This window comes from Balaenoptera borealis, assembly GCF_965194805.1.
Source record: "Balaenoptera borealis genome assembly, chromosome: 15".
In the NCBI taxonomy this organism is placed as follows: Eukaryota; Metazoa; Chordata; class Mammalia; order Artiodactyla; family Balaenopteridae; genus Balaenoptera; species Balaenoptera borealis.
In genome coordinates, this window is record NC_138871.1 from 55,478,220 (window position 1) to 55,495,979 (window position 17,760).

General features: G+C 36.1%; 1 protein-coding gene across 4 annotated transcripts in view; it reads right to left on the bottom strand.

The window, feature by feature from the left end:
• PPM1B (protein phosphatase, Mg2+/Mn2+ dependent 1B) overlaps positions 1-17,760 on the bottom strand; it is an 80,794-nt gene that overhangs the window by 7,430 nt on the left and 55,604 nt on the right. For all 4 annotated transcript variants that reach the window (XM_082358250.1, XM_082358252.1, XM_082358251.1 and 1 more), the window contains 3 exons: positions 10,926-11,043; positions 5,920-6,031; positions 5,469-5,526 (listed from right to left, as the gene is read on the bottom strand). In XM_082358250.1, the coding sequence (XP_082214376.1) occupies positions 5,469-5,526; positions 5,920-6,031; positions 10,926-11,043 (288 nt within the window). The remainder of the gene's footprint in view (positions 1-5,468; positions 5,527-5,919; positions 6,032-10,925; positions 11,044-17,760) is intronic.

Sequence of the window (17,760 nt, forward strand, 5' to 3'; positions counted from 1 at the left end):
GACTAACACAGCTTGACAATCAAATTTCTCATTATGAAAACACTACCTTACACCAAATAAGACACAGGAATATGGATAAATCAAGCAGAGAGCAAAGAGAAGGGGGGAAAATTTTTTTTAATGGAATTTAACTAGCTAATATTTATTTGCAGCAATTTTTAAAAAACAGTTGCCATTAGTGAAATTCTTCAAATGATTAGCTAAAACAGTGGAGAGAAAGTGAAGAATGCTAGTATATTTACTATGTTTTTTGGAGTCCCATGCCCTGCTTATCAGGTTAAAAATAATTTTTAGAAGATTCTCAAATATGACTTCATGAGATACAATTAACAGTGACTAATAAAGAATCTAATAAATTATGTTATCTTCAAGGATCATGTAAACTTCAATGTGAAATAATTTTAAAGAGTCACTTAAATGGTCAAGACCACACAGCTACAAGAAGTGGTATGTCAAATGACACCTTAAAAAATAGTGACTAAAATTAGTGCATTTTCAAACAGTGTAGGTAGGTCTTCTCCATAAAAATGCTTTGACAAGTGAAAAAGTAAACAAGAAACAATTTACAAAAAACCTAGTATTCACAAAATCCTAAAACTGCGATATAAAAATATAATTGATCTATTTGAAATAAAATTAAAAAGAAGACTGTATATAAAACTTAATAACGTGAAAACAGAACAGGGAGATTTTGGGGGGCTTTTGTCCTGTCTTCCCTCCCCTTCTCAAAATCCAAATGCCTTAAAAAGTTTTTTTAGTTAGAATAAAAATGTGTATTTAAATGAAAAATAACTAATAAGACACTGGGCTTGACTACTTAGTCTCAACAAGTTTATAAAATATTCCTCATCAAAAAGGAGTATTTTAAGACTATTAAACATGAGATTCACTAAAGAACGGGAAATGATTTTTCTTGCACGACAGACAGAGGTGGGGTACAGACACATATGTAATCTCTAAATATCTTCAAAAGGCTGCATAGAAAGGTGTAAAGGGAATAGTTTTTGGAGTCATTCTGAGTTAGATTCAAATTCTGGCTACTCGATTTATCTAGCTTTGCAACTTGGGCAAGCTACTCCGCACCAATTCTTAGTCTTCTCTGTAAGAGAAGGGTGTTGAGGAGATTACCTATAATTAATATTTAGATATAGATATATAGATATGGCTTAGCACAAGTAGGAGCTGGGTAAATACAAGTTCCCCCTTTATCACTGGAAAATCATCAACTTACACAGCTACCTGATCAGTGGTATACTGATTCAAAAGCATCTTAAGTCTCCTTTGGGGGAAGAACTGAACCTTTTGGCATGGAAAATATGAAGCTCAAAAAATCAACTTTCCTTCTAATTAGCAACCTCTAATTATTTTTTAAAATACATGACTTAAAGATAGTCTTAGCCATATATACACTACCAAATGTAAAATAGATAGCTAGTGGGAAGCAGCTGCATAGCACAGGGAGATCAGCTAGGTGCTTTGGGACCACCTAGAGGGGTGGGATAGGGAGAGTGGGAGGGAGGCTCAAGAGGGAGGGGATATGGGGATATATGGGTACATATAGGTGATTCACTTTGTTATACAGCAGAAGCTAACACAACATTGTAAAGCAATTACATTCCAATAAAGATGTAAAAAAAATAAAAAGATAGTCTTGCAAACTACAAGAAAGAAATATTTCTAACTTAACTAGTATTTATTGCGCTCTCAGTGTATGCCAGGTGAGAGCTCAGCACTGCTGTAGGTGCTGAGATATAGCCATAAACAAAACAGATGAAGTCCCAGATCTCAAAGAATTTAAACTCTAGTAATAAAACCAGACTAGCATTTTTTTAGATAAACAAGGACTTACTGTATAGCATAGGGAACTATATTCAATATCTTATAATAACCTATAACAGAAAAGAATCTGAAAAAGAATATATATATATGTAAATACATAAACAAAACAGAAAACTGTATATCACTTTGCTGTACACCTAAAACTAACACAACACTGTAAATCAACTATTCTTCAATTAAAAACAAGCAAACTAGCATTTTAAAAGAAGGGCGGTCGGGGGAGGGGGTGATTCCAGAGCCCTACCTTATATAACAACAACTTAAAGCAAAATGCAGTTTTACTTTTTCTGATCCTCTGGTGATTATTCTTTTGGGGGTCACAGACTCCTCTGAGGAACTAATGAAAATCACAGACTTACTCTAAATCATTAAATAATGTGTATGCACACACATAAATACATTTGCAAAAACTTTTTGGGGATTCACGAACCCCTTTATTAAGAATTCACACTTGACTCTTTTCCACAGATTTTGATTTTAAAGCTGGGAAAATATCAATATTGCTTATATTAAGAAGACTGAACATATTCCAGAAAGTTGAACTAAATAACAAAAATTTAGTAAAGCAACTTAAGAAGAGTCCCCTAAATAATGAACTTTCTGAATATATTTTAAATGATTTACTTTGACTTATATCCAACTGAGCTTTTAAAAATACTTTTATTAATCAAAAGATTTTTTTAATATAAGAAAAATGAATGAATCCCTATTTCTAATGGTACTACTTATAGGCATTTACAGCAGAACAATTCTATCTTGGACATAAAGCAGACATTTTAGGAATCTAAATAATCTCTGATTTACTCTGACTAGCATTCATTTTTTTAAAATATCTGAATAAAAAATTATTTTTGTTATTCAAAAAGATTTAAAAAAAATAACACCTCCCAACTGTCTCCTCCTCTGTATTTCTACCATACCTCTGTCTTTCCCATTCTGCAAGTTAACTATATCAGCCCCTGCCACTGTGAACTTCCTGGCAGCATCTTCCGCATGGCACAGATCTAACCAAGCTGAGAAGCATTTATGGAGCACTTCTGTGTCTAACTCACTGCTACAGTGGGTAAAGTTAAGAGCTAAGAATTTAATCAAACCTCTATAAGTTCTTCAGTTTTCTGTTTCTTTTGTATTTTTTAGTACATTTCTTCTACTTGTGATTGTGGTTCAACATTTTTCTAAGGTTGTGATTATTCTGCAAGGGTAAAGTAATGTTTCCCAAAATAGGATTCTGGGCTGCAAAAGTGAGTTTTTACAGTAAACAAGGAAGTTTCTCTAATCCACACATCTACCTACTAATGATGAGTTTATACTTATCATCTCTGTGATCATTTCACAACTACTTGACTTCCAGCATCTCTTTAATCTAATATTGCATATGTTTCTAACAGATTAAAATACCAGATACTCCTTTGAGTCTGTCATTCTTTATGCTGCAAACACATGGTGTCTCCACACTCTAAAATACAAAGTTCAAAAGGTGTGTCCAGTCTCCTCACAAATACTTCTGGCATCCTGAATTCTTATTTTTCACCGTAGCAATTCTCTGCTCTAGCCAAAACGATGTCCTCTCTTTCAAAGATAGCTTAAACTTTGTTCTCGCCTTGACCATCCATGTGAACTATCATCCTCCTCCTTTACTTTCTGCCATTCAAACCATTCTTCAAATCCAATCTTTTCTCTGAAAATCTGACTTCCCAAGCAATCACTGTACAATTCACATGGCAATTAATCACATTCTATATTTTGTCATTTCTTTTTATCCTTTAGTAAATGACGTGAAACCTTTTTATTAATTAATTTGTATGTTTATATCTACATTGCCAGGTGCATTGAGAGTAGGGATGGGGGACCATGCCTTACGTTTCATAGTCTCCTCCCACACCAATTCATTACACGGTGGATTGTTTAGTCTTAGAAAGCTTACATATAAAGGTGATTAACTATACATCTCCTTAATTTATACTCATATAATAATGGTCTTTAAGGCCAGTTTTATATCCTGAGCATCTCTTCTGAGTTTCATGGTTCTGTTGCCTACTTATTCACTGTTTATATAGCTACTATGTATAATAAGTATTTTCTATTTTTAAAAAAAGTTTAAAATTCATCCTTGGTATATGTTAAACAGAAATTCTGGGTTATAAACTCTTTTTTTTTGGAGTAAAAGTTGCCAACTTTCTTGAGAGACCAAGAAATCCAGCAAGTATATTATGAAATAATTTTTTCAGATTACACACTGGGGTTGCATTTTCAAACACATGAGGGAACAGGAGTACTTATATGGCTAATAATGAATCAATAACTATTTGAGGTCTTATTTCCTCCAAATCTGGTGGTGGATGCTGTGTGGAACCTATACTCTAGCTGAAGAGGTAAGACTCTCTTTACTCTACCTCCCAATTACTACCATCTTTTTAGTTGTATCAACATCCTATCCTCACTTGTTCGGTTTAGGGTTCTTTAAATGCATCACATGACATATCTTTATTTTTAATTTTTAATTTCCACATCTTTGTGTACAATTCTTAATACTTTAAGGGACGTGCCACAAAAGAAAGTGTCAGAATCACTGCTCTAGGCCAAGGTATAAATTCTGTTATTAGCAATATATAGTATCATTTACTCAACTAACTAAAATGCATTAATTATAAAAATTTCCCTTTTTGTCAGTGTAACTTTTATTGTTAAGAAAAAAGAAATTATATGATATTGCTGTGCAATAATGAACCCTGGAAAACAATGCAATTGAGATGATACATAATTTCTAACAGTGGCTGATGTCTCTCTCAAGACCTGCCAAGAGGAGCTAGAGACTTGGAGGGTGAGTCTATTTCTTCTCAACAAGTTTCATTACTATGTCTGGCTCCCTTAAATTTTTGAAGCATACACGTTAAAATTAAGTTGTTCATTTTTAGATGTCCAAAAACTTGAAAACTCATAATCTGTCTCTGATTGAAAACTCATAACTTGTCTATGAGAAGACAGTTATTTGAATTACTGACTTTGAAATTTAGGGCAGTTTTTTTTAAAAAAGGACACTGTTTTGCCTGCTGGTACTAGTATTAAAATAAAACAAAAAGCCTACAGAGGAGCAGCTGATCAGTATTTCTAAGGAAGGTAAAGGGACAAAGAGTTTTGCTCTGATGAAGCACAGCAGGATACAACAAAATGGTTATCCCAGTTCAACATATACACCCACAGCACAACAAGAATGTTAGAAAGAAATTATCCTCAGGTGTTCAACTGGGCACAAAGGGGCACTGAAAGGTCTAGTCTTTAAAATAATAACATCACTATTGCTAACTTCCAGTGATGATAGCAGCCTGCTGGAGGAGAAATTGACATATTTAAAAGCACATTCTTTGTTTGCCTCAAAATTAAGATTTAAGGGAGAAAGAGAAGGAAAGGCAGACATACAGGGAAGAAGTAAGTACAGCCCACACAAAAAGGTATTTGATGCCCATTAAATGAAAGCAAACCTACCTACAAAACAGACCTTTATCTCTACCTTCCACTTCAATATACTTCCTTTAATTTTAACTGACTCCTTAAAACGAAAAGCAGTCATAATTTCCAGTATTTATATTATAAAATTATTTAAAATACTTAAGAAATAAAATAAAGCTTACCCCATCACTTTCTCTATGTGGATTCAGCCTACTATAAACAGCTTCAATAACATTGCGCCTAAAAAGAAATATGCTTTAGTTTTATTAAATTACATACAGTTGTTAAGCTTCTGAGTATTTTAAATAATATTTCATATCTTAACTACACTCAATAATTAATTGCCTCATTAAATATCTGCCAAGAACACAGTACCTGCATTTCACTCAGAATTTGATCCTGCACAATCCATTTGTTCTCATTTACCAAGGAAAGAAGGACCTTCATCCTCAAAGAGTAGAATAAATAATGCCTTGAAAAGAAAAGCTCTTCTCGATGAAATTTTAGAGTTCTTCTCTAGTATAAGAACTATCAACCCATTTCATCTTTAGATAACTGATGTACTTCTTACCAAAAATTATGTAATTACTAACTATAAATTAAGTCAAAATTAGTTCTTTTTCTTCTACTTACTTGCCGGCAAGACCTCCCCCAGGAGGCAAATTCGGGATATTTTCTGCAGACAAGATGCGCATGACATGGGCAAGATCAGGCATTCCTTCCTCACCAGACTTCTCCATAATTTCTGTAGGTTTTTAAAAAGAGTTCCTAAATTAATGTGATAACTCAGAATTCACACAGTGAAACAAGAGGTACTATTTGGTAGTACCTATTTTAAAATATAAAAAGCAAGTATTACCTTACTATCACACAAGGAACAAAAAAAGTAAGATAAAAAGTTATTTGCATATATATACTCATTTTAGCATTATTCATAAAAGCAGAAACTGGAACAAATTAAATGTCCAATAAAAGGACAGTTAAGAAAATTTTGGTATAGCCACTGAGTGAAATGGTTTATAATCACTAAAAATGATCCCTATGAGCACAGCACAGCCACATGGAAAAACACTTTTGATCTATTATTTTATGTAAAAATATAAGTTATTAATGCTATAATTACAGGAAAACAAAAGCAATGGAAAGATAAGGACTATAAGAAGGGGAAAGTTAAAAACTGTTTTATAGGTTTTTTGATACCTAGTTATGTTCCACAATTTATTTAAAACAGAAAAGGAAAATAAATCTCAGAACTTGCTAATACTTAGAACAAAATAAAACGTTTCCATGTTTCATTTATATTTACAATTTATGGAAAACAGATTTTTAAAGCATGATCATTTGGCCAGTATCAAGACATAAAATCCTCAAAAATCAGACAACAGCAAACTTACTTTTAAGACAACAAAAAAGCAGAGTCCTAAGCAGCCCTCAAGATGCAAACTCCAAACTGTTTACCATGTGTCCCTCACAGGGACTTCACTGTGACCTTGATTTTCACTGCTCCCGTTCAACTCTGCTCCAACTCCTACCTGTATCTCCAAAGGTGCTATTCAAAGAAACCTTCTAGATTTTCACATATACTTCCTCCCTTGGTTTGGAACACTTTTTACACCAATCCAACCAACCTCTTTGTATGGTTAAAGTGTATTTATACTTCAGGTTTCAACTTTATGTGTCACTTTCTCAAATTCTTCTCTGACCCACGCCTGGAGTAGGTGTATTGCTAGATACTTCAACTGTACACAATATTTACTAGATCACGGACCGCAAGCTTCATGAAGGCAGGACTGTAATTTTTCTACGTTACACTTGTATCTCTACAGTGCAGGGTTTCTCAACCTCAGCACTACTGATGTTTTCTACAATTTTTTGTTGTGAAGGCTGTCCTATGCATTGCAGAATGTTAAGCAATATCCTGGCCTCACTCACTGTACGCTAGTGGCACCCTCTCAGTTATGAGACCAAAAGTGCCTCCAGACATTGCCACGTGTCTCATGAGGGACACAATCCACCCTCCTCCCCACACCGGCCACTGAGAACCACTGCAGTCTAGCACTTCACCAGCCAATTTTCACAACCCACTGGTGCCACTGCAGTCCACTCCTCCACCATCATCTGCCACCTGCTTTAATGCATGATTCCTAATTGTTCTCTTGGCTTCCTCTCTTGTCCGCTCTTTACAATCTCTTCTTCACATGGCAACTGAGAGAGATCCTTCTAAAAGTCAGATCAAGGGACTTCCCTGGTGGCACCGTGGTTACGAATCAGCCTGCCAATGCAGGGGACACGGGTTCGACCCCTGGTCTGGGAAGATCCCACATGCCGGGAAGCACCTAAGCCCATGCGCCACAACTACTGAGCCTGCGCTCTAGAGCCCGTGAGCCACAACTACTGAGCCCGCGTGCCACAACTACTGAAGCCTGCGCACCTAGAGCCTGTGCTCCGCCACAAGAGAAGCCACCGCAATGAGAAGCACACGCGCTGCAAAGAAGAGCAGCCCCCGCGTTCCACTAGAGAAAGCCTGCGTACAGCAACGGAGACCCAACGCAGCCAAAAATAAATAAATAAAATAAATTTATTAAAAAAAAAAGTCAGATCAAGTCACTCTTGCACTCTTCCAATGACTTCCCAGCACCATTTGAATGAAGTCCAAAGACCTCATTTTAGTCTGCAGAGCCCTACATGATCTGCTTCTTAGCAATCTCTCTTCATCTTTCACTTTTCCACCAGCTCATTCTCATCTAGCCACACACTCTAAGCATATTCCCTCCTCAGTCCTTGTTGCTCCCTTTGCTGGAATGTTCTTCCCCAGATAGCCACTCTCTTCCATATATAGGTATCTGCTCAAATGTTTTTCCTCAGAGACCTGCCTAACCAATATTCCTTGTTACTGTCTGCTTACTGTTGTTTTTCTTCTATTAAAAAAAAAAAAAAAAAGGTCTCCACTATATTATAAACTCCATGAGATCAAGAATGTTTTTGTTTTGTTTTCTGCTGCATTCCCAGTAACAGACATGCTCAGGGACAGCTGAAGAAATGAATACATGTAGAAGGCATTCACCAAATATCTAATCAATTTAGGTTAAAGGCTAGTCCCTGTTTATTTTAACATTATACCTCCCCTCTGCATTCCCAATAAAAACACATACAAAGACTTGCCAATACACCAGAATGCTTTCAACTCAAAATTTTAATGTCAGATTACATGATTTAAAACCCTAATAGAAATATAATGCTCTTGAACAACGCTACCTTATAAAAAAGAAGTTAGGTACCAAGGCATATTGATTTGTAGTGGATGCTTTTTCAAGGATTTTTAAGTGTTTTTTGATTGAATGATTAATAATCAAGTATCTACCATAGCCCCCAAGACCATATCATATTATTACATATCTGTCATCTCTGCCATATAACATATATTTTGGAAACCTTAAAACTATACAAAAGAAAATTAATTTTAAATGTTAACAACCCACATTGAGCTGAACTGACCACACATTTAAGAAATTAAAACTTAGGGGGCTTCCCTGGTGGCACATTGGTTAAGAATCCGCCTGCCAATGCAGGGGACATGGGTTCGAGCCCTGGTCCGGGAAGATCCCACATGCTGCGGAGCAGGTTAGCCTGTGCGCCACAACTACTGAGCTGTGCTCTAGAGCCCGCATGCCACAACTATTGAAGCCTGAGCACCTAGAGCCCATGCTCTGCAACAAAAGCCACTGCAATGAGAAGCTTGTGTGCTGCAACGAAGACCCAACACAGCCATAAATGAATGAATGAATGAATAAATAAACAAATAAATAAACAGAAGAAATTAAAATTTAGCTGTTACAGAAAAGTTGATAAAAGCTACAGTTTGCTGAGGACATAGGCACCATACCAGGTACTTTAAGTTATCTCATTTATTATTAAAACAAACTGTATGGTTGGTGTTTTTACCTTTAGTTCACAATAAAGAAATTGGAGCCTTAAGAGATCAGGCAAGTTGGTTGAGATCATATAACAAGTAACTGACCAAATTTTAGAGTACTTCCCAAAATGAAAACTATCTAGTTTCTTCTTTGTGAATGAAGAAATAGGACAATAAGAAAATTCAATAGCTAGCTAGTGGGAAGCAGCCACATAGCACAGGGAGATCAGCTCGGTGCTTTGTGACCACCTAGAGGGGTGGGATAGAGAGGCTGGGAGGGAGGGAGTTGCAAGAGGGAAGAGATATGGGAACATATTTATATGTATAACTGATTCACTTTGTTATAAAGCAGAAACTAACACACCATTGTAAAGCAATTGTACTCCAATAAAGATGTTTAAAAAAAAAATAAAAAGAAAATCCTTCTTGCCTTTGATAAATTTGAGCCAGCAATCCCCCACCCAAATACACTAGACCTTTTAGAAAACATGTATTATTAAAAACTCCTATAAACAGCTCCTCTTAATAATTACGATATTATCAACAGGAATAAGAGTGCCTCTGACGTTGTCTTCAAAGTGTTCCCACATGTTTCTTATCTGTCCATTACCCTGAAAACAGAACTCACTGACAATTCAGAGCTGAAGAAATTGCAGACCAACAAAAACAAAACCTTTATGCACCTTTGTTTATGGTGTGTGGCTAGATAGCTGTAAAGCTAGAAAAGATAAATCTCCCCCTGCTCTCCAAATCTGCAAGAGAAGGTAGTTTTCCTTTGGTAATTACACATTTGAAATTGCAAATTTTTGTATTTCAAAACTATTACCAATTACTATAGCTACTGTTCATCTAAAACATGACTTGTAATGGGCCAAATCTGACAAGCCGACCACAACATAATCATTAATTATATCATTCAAGTGTACTATTAAAAAATAATAATAATCAAGCCATAAAGGTGTTAGGAAAAAATATAGGTCAATATGTAACACTGAACTCTGCTCAATATTATGTAACAACCTAAATGGGAAAAGAATTTGAAAAAGAATAGATACATGCACATGTGTAACTGAATCACTTTGCTGTACGCCTGAAACTATCACAACATTGTTAATCAACTATACTCCAATATAAAATAAAAAGTTAAAAATATATAAAACAAAATTTTACATTTTGTTCAAAAAAAAAAAATGTAACCATGAATTGAGGAAAGAACTTTGTTAAGAATGACATCAAGGCAAAATAAATAAATAAATAAGACTGACATAATATAACTTCATAAAAAGTAATTTTATATCTAAAAAGCAGCACATATAAAATCAAAATGAAGTATTAAGTTGGAGATCCTGTCATAGACTCTAACATGTATTCTCTATCAGGGTAACCACTAAATGAATATTTAAAAGAATGTATAACTGATAAGCAAATGCAGGGATGAAATGGAATAAAAAATACCGATTAACCCAAAAGGGAAGGAAGGAGAAAAAAGGGAAAAGAACAGATGGAACATATGTAAACAAGTAAGATAACAGATTTAAACCCAAACAAATTAGCAAATTATGTTGAAGACAAAGAGACTAGGTTTTCCTCTCCCTCATTCCTGAATAATAATGGATTTTTAGTCCAAAAGCTGCAGGAAATTTTAAAAGAACTATTTGATAAACAAGGAATAATAATTTTCCTTTCCTTCTAAAAAAAAAAAAAAAAAAAAAAGCATCTTTCTTACCTTCCACCCGTGATTCCAAGTACTTATCCAACTCTGAGTCTTTTCTCATTGCTTCATCTGAGACCTTGGGGGCATTTGAAAAGCAAACTAGTACAATACTCATGTTATCTCGACTTCCCTGTATATTAAAAAAAGAAAAAGAAAAATTATACTTCAATAGTCTACCAACTTTCTATTATTTACTTCAAAACAGATTTAATTACATTAAGCAATTACTTATTTAATCATCTAGAATGTACACCTTCAACACATTCATTTTCATTCCAAAGAACTATTTGAAGCACACCCTGAAGAAACAAGGACTCCAGGTATGCATAGATCATAATTATTTTATGACTTTTGATTCCGTGTACCTTTTCTTATCCACCACCATTCCACAACCTGAGAAATGAAGATATCTTCACATATATTAAATCTCCTAAAAACTGTTTCCCACTCAAGATTGCATATTCCCAAAGTGACTTAAGCCCAAAATGCATACTCCCAAAGAAATATACATTTTTTTCCTAGCTAATTAACCTGCATCAGAGCCGTGCTACTGAAACTCTATTGAACTGACGTGGCTGAAAATTGTTGATCATTAGGATACCCAAGACACTAAAATGAACAAGCAGAGAAGAAAAGTTAAACTGGAAACTCTTCTGAGGGTACAGTATCAAACAATCAAACTGAGATACACTGTAGTCAGATGTAATAACTTTTGAAGAAATGACATCAGACTGTTACACAGAATTACAGTGTCAGGATTTGTAGAGAGCAGCTAAAACTGCTAATTTAAGAACAAATTTTACTGCTGCCTTTTTAATCACACCATCACAAAAGGAAAAGGAAACAGAATATATACTACTCTATTACCATGAGACTACAAGCAATAAATTTAAAACATTTTCTCACTACTTTTCTTATCGGTATATTACTTTTATTGAGTTTTTTTAGAAAAGAATGAAACTGTTCTTGGAATAGTGATTTTTTTAACTCCCTTTTTAAAATTTTATTCACCACTCTAAAAAACTAAGTCAATGGCAGTGGGATTTGCCAACCCAAGTGAAAAGAGCCAAGGCCACACCCATGCTAGTCTAGTCTTTTCAGTCATCATGGCCAGAATCTAGGCAGGCATTGTTTGGTTAAGACTCGTCACCTTTTTGGGACCCACATGACATAGCCAAAGATAGGCAGGTCTTGAAAAACTTCTGCCACAATCTCCTAAAACTCAGTGGAGCAAAGTTTGAAGGCACTAAAGGCTGGGTCTTAAGAAGGCTTCAAAAAGAGTAACTCTCTGCACAGAATTCTTATGCTTTAGTAGAAAGAATCATGATGAGTATATAACCCAGTTCTCAATATCTGGAAAAAGAATTAGGATTTCCAAATTGGCCCAAAGGATTTTACTCCTTAATGAAACCCACCAAAACTTGCATAATGACTTAATATTAGAAATACTACATTGGCTACATGAAAAAATATATATATATATGAAGATATACACACACATATCCCACATATACACCCTATGGTTCCAAACAGCAATACATTCCACAGGAATCAGGATTTACCATATAAATTCAGGTCAGGCAAAATCTTTATACCACAGATATTCAAGAATCAAGCATCACTTGAATGCCAATGATTTTTTTTAAAGCAATTTTATGAATAAACAGAATTCACACCTTACATTTTTAGAAATCCAGTTTCTTCTAACCATTCTCTATTTTGATAACAACAGCATGAGCATTGTTTAGCCATTCCTAATCAATCTATCTAGCTATATAATTTCCATTAGATTTTTATAAGTTATAAAACATACATCTTATCATTTGGAAAATTAACTAAAAGATAGTTTCAAGAAGTTTAAGTACCCAAAGATATTTAAAGGAAATAATTTAGATTAACATCTTGGCACGTGTGATTTCAATGATGGTGTTTCTATTTCTACATAAAGATGATTTTCCCCTAAACACAAAGTATGAGTGTGTTTCAGTAATTTTTATACAGCAATTGAAAAAGATCCTTCCCTTTATGCCTCTTCAGTTTTCTAGAGATAAATCATCCTTGCATATTCAGTATAAATTTTCTGTAAATTCCAGAAATGAAATATGATTCAAAAAAAACTGAATCAAGTTGAACAACTAAGGCAATTAGCCAGATGTTTAAAACTGATTATTTCAGCCCCTTTTCATTTTTTAATTTTGACAATAGCACAGCAGTAGTACTCTAAGGAATCAGAGCTTTAATAGACAGTTATAGATCAAAGTAGCCAGTGCCCCTGCTATAAGCAAGGGTATCTAAAATTAATCATTAAATAATTTGATGCTGTTAGCTTTAAAGTTGAATGCTGCATGGTTACAAAGAAGTGTTCTGGATCAAGTCTTAACACAGCACATGAAATAGGTTGTGAACAGAATCTCTAACACTACCAAAGTTAGTAAATGAGTATCTGATAAGTGAACCATAAATATTCCTCATTTTTTAACCTGTAGCTCACTGTAGTTATCTCATTTACACAGAGCTCAAAAACCAGCCGAACTTAAGGAATAGCCCAAATTTTCAGCCATCCATGAAAGATGAAGCCTATCATTACTTCCTTTCAAGAATACTCAATTCTCCCACCATTTCTTTATTGCTTGAACCTATATTTCCCTTCATACAAATCTACCTCTGTTTCATAACCATCATCAATAGAACTAAAATTTATTGAAGCCTGTAAACCAGATACTGTTCATGCACTTGCCAAAAGCTTTACTCTCAGCAACTCCATGAAGAAGATATTATTACCTCTATTTTATAAGATGAACAAATCCAGGCTTTGCACTAAGTGGCAGAGCATAATTCAAAACCCAGTTGTCTGGTTCCAAAGCCTATGTTCTAATACCAAACCCATGGTTCTAAACAGTGTGCCAAGAAGCCCCAGGATGCCACAGTGCACTCACAGAGATATTTTAAATGGAGGGGGGAGGGGGATGACACAGTGATACTCAACATCTATCTGTGGACACCCCACAAACTAGCTCAAGGTAGTTCACACTTTTAACATTAGACAGCACTATAGTCCTCTCAATGACATCCTATTTTTCCAAAGCTGGGGTTCTGGGACTTACTGTGATTAAAAAGCAAGTCCTCATAAAAATCAATGTGATACAGGAAACAAGTGTGACAGTGCCTAATGATTCCAAGGTTTGAGAAGTTGTGCAGTGTCCAACAGGTGCACACATCTCATCAGTATGTAACTGTAGTTTTTAAAAGAATGAAATAAAACGTTTTTTCAATGTATGTGTATTATTTATTATTTTGTATACTCATTAAGTTTGGCTCTAACTACTTAATACTCGTAACTATTAGGTATTAATATGGCTAAGTAGCACTGTAAAAAAACTTATTGAGATACTCAAGACACCATCAACAAAGAAAGTTGGGGGGGGGGGAGCTTCCCTGGTGGCGCAGTGGTTGAGAGTCTGCCTGCCAATGCAGGGGACGCGGGTTCGAGCCCTGGTCTGGGAGGATCCCACATGCCGCGGAGCAACTGGGCCCGTGAGCCACAACTACTGAGCCTGTGCATCTGGAGCCTGTGCTCCACAGCAAGAGAGGCCGCGATGGTGAGTGGCCCCCGCTTGCCGCAACTGGAGAGAGCCCTTGCACGGAAACGAGGACCCAACACAGCTAAAAGTGAATAAATAAATAAATAAATAATAAAAATAAAGGAATTCCTTTTTTAAAAAAAAAAAGTTGGGGGATTTCTACACTACATATACTGTATTTTTACATCCTTCTCTTCAAAAAACCCAGCCACACCCCACTCTAATATTATCTATGTCTACTTTTAAAGTAGCATTATTTATGATCATATTTTCTGAAAACTATAGTGGAAAAACTCCTGAATTCAGGGCTAAACAATTATTTTGGGGGGGTATACAATTTAAGTACATTTTCCATGTTTTATCAATAATTTGGATTGATATTGCCTTTGGAAAATGTTATTAATTTCCCCTAACTTAATCCAACTATCAGGTATTATATCTCATGTTTTAAAATAAATAAGCTTCTAATAGGTGATATATAAATTGAATTAAGGGAAATCAAATTGTATTTTAAAAAAACAACTTAAAGGAATATTGACTTTTATGATTTAAGAAAAACAAAGCAGGTGGCAAAGTAACATGCATAGCATGATCCATTTCTGTAAAAAGCAAAAAACAAAAAAAAGGAAAGAAAAGGCCCTGAAACAAGATGGTGGAGTAGAAGGACGTGCTCTCACTCCCTCTTGCGAGAGCACCAGAATCACAACTAGCTGCTGGACAATCATCAACAGGAAGACACTGGAATTCACCAAAAAAGATACCCCACATCCAAAGACAAAGGAGAAGCCACAATGAGATGGTAGGAGGGGCGCAATCACAGCAAAATCAAATCCCGTAACCGCTGGGTGGGTGACTCACAGACTGGAGAACACTTATACCACAGAAGTCCACTCACTGCAGTGAAGGTTCTGAGCTCCATGTCAGGCTTCCCAACCTGGGGGTCTGGCAACGGAAGGAGGAATTCCTAGAGAATCAGACTTTGAAGGCTAGAGGGATTTGACTGCAGGACTTCCACAGGACTGGAGGAAACAGAGACTCCACTCTTGGAGGGCACACACAAAGTAGTTTGTGCATGGGGACCCAGGCGAAGGAGCAGGGACCCCAGGGGAGACTGAACCAGACCTACCTGCTAGTGTTGGCGGGTCTCCTGCAAAGGCGGGGGTGGCTGTAGCTCACTGTGGGGACAAGGACACTGGGAGCAGAAGTTCTGGGAAGTACTCCTTGGTGTGAGCCCTCCCAGAGTCTGCCATTAGCCCCACCAAAGAGCCCAGGTAGGCTCCAGTGTTTGGTTGCCTCTAGCCAAACAACCAACAGGGAGGCAACCCAGCCCCACCCATCAGCAGTCAAAGAGATTAAAGTTTTACTGAGCTCTGCCCACCAGACAACTGGTCAGCTCTACCCACCACCAGTCCCTCCCATCAGGAAACTTGCACAAGCCTCTTAGATAGCCTCATCCACCAGAGGGCAGACAGCAGAACCAAGAAGAACTACAATCCTGCAGCCTGTGGAACAAAAACCACATTCACAGAAAGATAGACAAGATGAAAACGCAGAGGGCTATGTACCAGATGAATATAAACCCCCAGAAAAAGAACTAAATGAAGTGGAGATAGGCATCCTTCTAGAAAAAGAATTCAGAATAATGAGAGTGAAGATGATCCAGGACCTCGGAAAAAGAATGGAGGCAAAGATCGAGAAGATGCAAGAAATGTTTAACAAAGACTTAAATTAAAGAACAAACAAACAGAGATGAACAATACAATAATTGAAATGAAAACTACACTAGAAGGAATCAATAGCAGAATAACTGAGGCAGAAGAACAGATCAGTGACCTGGAAGACAGAATGGTGGAATTCACTGCTGCGGAACAGACTAAAGAAAAAAGAATGAAAAGAAATGAAGACAGCCTAAGAGACCTCTGGGACAACATTAAACACAACAACATTTGCATCATGGGGGTCCCAGAAGGAGAAGAGAGAGAGAAAGGACCAGAGAAAATATTTGAAGAGATTATAATCGAAAACTTCCCTAACTTGGGAAAGGAAATAGCCACCCAAGTCTACGAAGTGCAGAGCCCCGTACAGGATAAATCCAAGGAGAAACACACTGAGACACATAGAAATCAAACGGGAAAAAATTAAAGACAAAGAAAAATTATGGAAAGCAGCAAGGGAAAAACGACAAATAACATACAAGGGAACTCCCATAAGGTTAACAGCTGATTTCTCAGCAGAAACTCTACAAGCCAGAAGGGAGTGGCATGGTATACTTAAAGTGATGAAAGGAAAGAACCTACAACCAAGATTACTCTACCCAGCAAGGATTTCATTCAGATTCGTTGGAGAAATCAAAAGCTTTACAGACTAGCAAAAGCTAAGAAGAGAATTCAGCACCACCAAACCAGCTCTACAACAAATGCTAAAGGAACTTCTCTAAGTGGGAAACACAAGAGAAGAAAAGGACCTACAAAAACAAACCCAAAACAATTAAGAAAATGGTCATAGGAACATACATATCGATAATCATCTTGAACGTGAATGGATTAAATGCTCCAACCAAAAGACACAGGCTTCCTGAATGGATACAAAAACAAGACCCACATATATGCTGTCTATAAGAGACCCACTTCAGACCTAGGGACACATACAGACTGAAAGTGAGGGGATGGAAAAAGATATTCCATGCAAATGGAAATCAAAAGAAAGCTGGAGTAGCAATACTCAGATCAGCTAAGATAGACTTTAAAATAAAGAATGTTACAAGAGACAAGGAAGGACACTACATAATGATCAAGGGATCAATCCAAGAAGAAGATATAACAATTATAAATATATATGTACCCAACATAGGAGCAACTCAATACATAAGGCAACTGCTAACAGCTCTGAAAGAGGAAATCGACAGTAACACAATAATAGCGGGAGACTTTAGCACCTCACTTACACCAATGGACAGATCATCCAAAATGAAAATAAATAAGGAAACAGAAGCTTTAAATGACACAACAGACCAGATAGATTTAATTGATATTTATAGGACATTCCATCCAGAAACAGCAGATTACACTTTCTTCTCAAGTGCGCACGGAACATTCTCCAGGATAGATCACATCTTGGGTCACAAATAAAGCCTCAGTAAATTTAAGAAAATTGAAATCATTATCAAGCATCTTTTCCGACCACACGCTATGATATTAGAAATGAATTACAGGGGAAAAAAAACGTAAAAAACACAAACACATGGAGGCTAAACAATACTATACTAA